Source organism: Arachis ipaensis, chromosome B02, assembly GCF_000816755.2.
Source record: "Arachis ipaensis cultivar K30076 chromosome B02, Araip1.1, whole genome shotgun sequence".
NCBI classification, from domain to species: Eukaryota; Viridiplantae; Streptophyta; class Magnoliopsida; order Fabales; family Fabaceae; genus Arachis; species Arachis ipaensis.
The window spans coordinates 101,190,195-101,192,082 of record NC_029786.2 but is presented as its reverse complement, the minus strand read 5'-3'; the positions used below and the strand labels follow the sequence as shown (position 1 = coordinate 101,192,082).

The window sequence follows — 1,888 nt, the reverse complement described above, 5'->3', positions numbered from 1 at the left end:
TACATGACTAATAAATATTATTATTTTTTTATCAGTATTTAGTTAGTAATAATTTATATCCATGCATATTTATAAATATTTTGCACACAATAAGTATATAATTTGTACTTATATTTATAAAAAATTTTACACACATAAATTAATACAATTTGTACTTACAATAAAATTTATTTATTAAAAATAATTTAATATTTAAACTGATCAAATAATGGTTAAAAAGACAAGTTAGGAATATAAAATAGCACGTTCATTTAGATCTTTTTACATCATGTACGTTCATGTACATTGTGTGATTATATCCTTTTATCCTAAGGTTCAGTGCTTGACTGCTGAGTTTGATTATAAATGACTACTGAGTTTGATTATACTCAAGTTTAGTGCTATATTTGACTAATGAGTTTGATTATATTTGACTATTGAATTTGATTATAAATATTTATTGAATTTAATTATAGTCACGTTCAGTGCTATATTTGACTATTGAGTTTGACTATAATAAAATTCGAGTAAGAAGTTGTGGATTTAAGAAATAGTAACATCTAATAGGGCTTATTGAGTGAGTTTTCAAAAAAAAAAGAGAAGGGTAGCGTGTGGAATGATGAAATGGAGTGATTGTGAGTTTTCCTTTCGTTTTCTCGCCTTAGTTAGAGAGAAAAGTTTTTGGTGGGCCCCACATCACTTTTTGCTATGGTTGTAATTTTCCTTCACATTTTCTTTCAAAAACCAAACAAATAAAAGTATACATTTTCCTTCTATTTCTTTCCGTCCATATCAAATTCTCCCTATTTTCCATCTAAACAAACATAGCCTAAGAGAATCAACAATCTCTATCTCATCAATCATCTGTCAATAAACCTTACAATACATTTCATCTATCTTTTGGATTTTTTTACTAATAATTAATGATATTATTAGGATTTATTTGTGGCTGGAGTAGACACAACATCAAGCACAATAGAGTGGGCAATGACCGAACTAGTCCATAACTCTAAAAAACTAGATAAAGTTAGAGAAGAACTTGAACAAGTCCTTGGCAAAGGTGAACAACAACTTGAAGAATCACACATTTCAAAGCTTCCTTTCCTAAGAGCAATTGTTAAGGAAACTTTACGTTTGCATCCACCTGGTCCATTTTTAGTGCCTCATAGGCCAGAAGATGATGTTGAACTATGTGGCTATATGGTGCCTAAAAATGCACAAATCTTAACAAATGTATGGGCTATGGGGAGAGATTCAAGTGTTTGGACAAACCCAAATGAATTCATGCCTGAAAGGTTCTTGGAAAGTGAAATTGACTTTAAGGGACAAAATTTTGAGCTAATTCCCTTTGGAGCAGGAAGAAGAATTTGCCCTGGATTACCATTAGGATTTAGGAGTATACACTTTGTGTTAGCTTCTCTTTTATTTGAATATGATTGGAAGCTTCCAAATAATGTAAAGCCAGAAGAGATGGATATGTCTGAGAAATATGGATTAACCTTGCACAAGGCACAACCTCTTCAAGTTATTCCTGTTTCCATGCATAACAATATCAAGTGATATATGTAAATTTAATTTGGACAATAAATAAAATAAATTTGTGAAGATTAGACCCAATATTAATGGTTGAGAAGTTTATTATAGTTAACGGCCGGTTTATAGTTGCCTATGTTGTTTTATCTTTATGTTTTAGGCTTTTAGCTTGATTTTAAATTAATTAATTATTGTATCTCGTGCGTTTTAAAATTTGTTCGAGATATATTCATATAATTAAATAAATCCCGTATAGGCATTGATCAAATTGGTTATAATGCTAGTCTATATTTTGGTTTAATGCTTTGGTTTTAGAATAGAAAGAAAGAGTTGATGTTAAGTTTCGTATAGGAATAACTTCTTTCGGTAATGTTAA

The 1,888-nt window shown here is 29.7% G+C and overlaps 1 protein-coding gene across 1 annotated transcript in view; it reads left to right on the top strand.

The window, feature by feature from the left end:
- LOC107626004 (geraniol 8-hydroxylase) overlaps nt 1-1,608 on the top strand; it is a 2,816-nt gene extending 1,208 nt beyond the window's left edge. Inside the window, exon 2 of the mRNA XM_016328766.2 lies at nt 916-1,608. Coding sequence (XP_016184252.1) covers nt 916-1,539 — 624 coding nt within the window. The 3' untranslated portion in view covers nt 1,540-1,608. The remainder of the gene's footprint in view (nt 1-915) is intronic.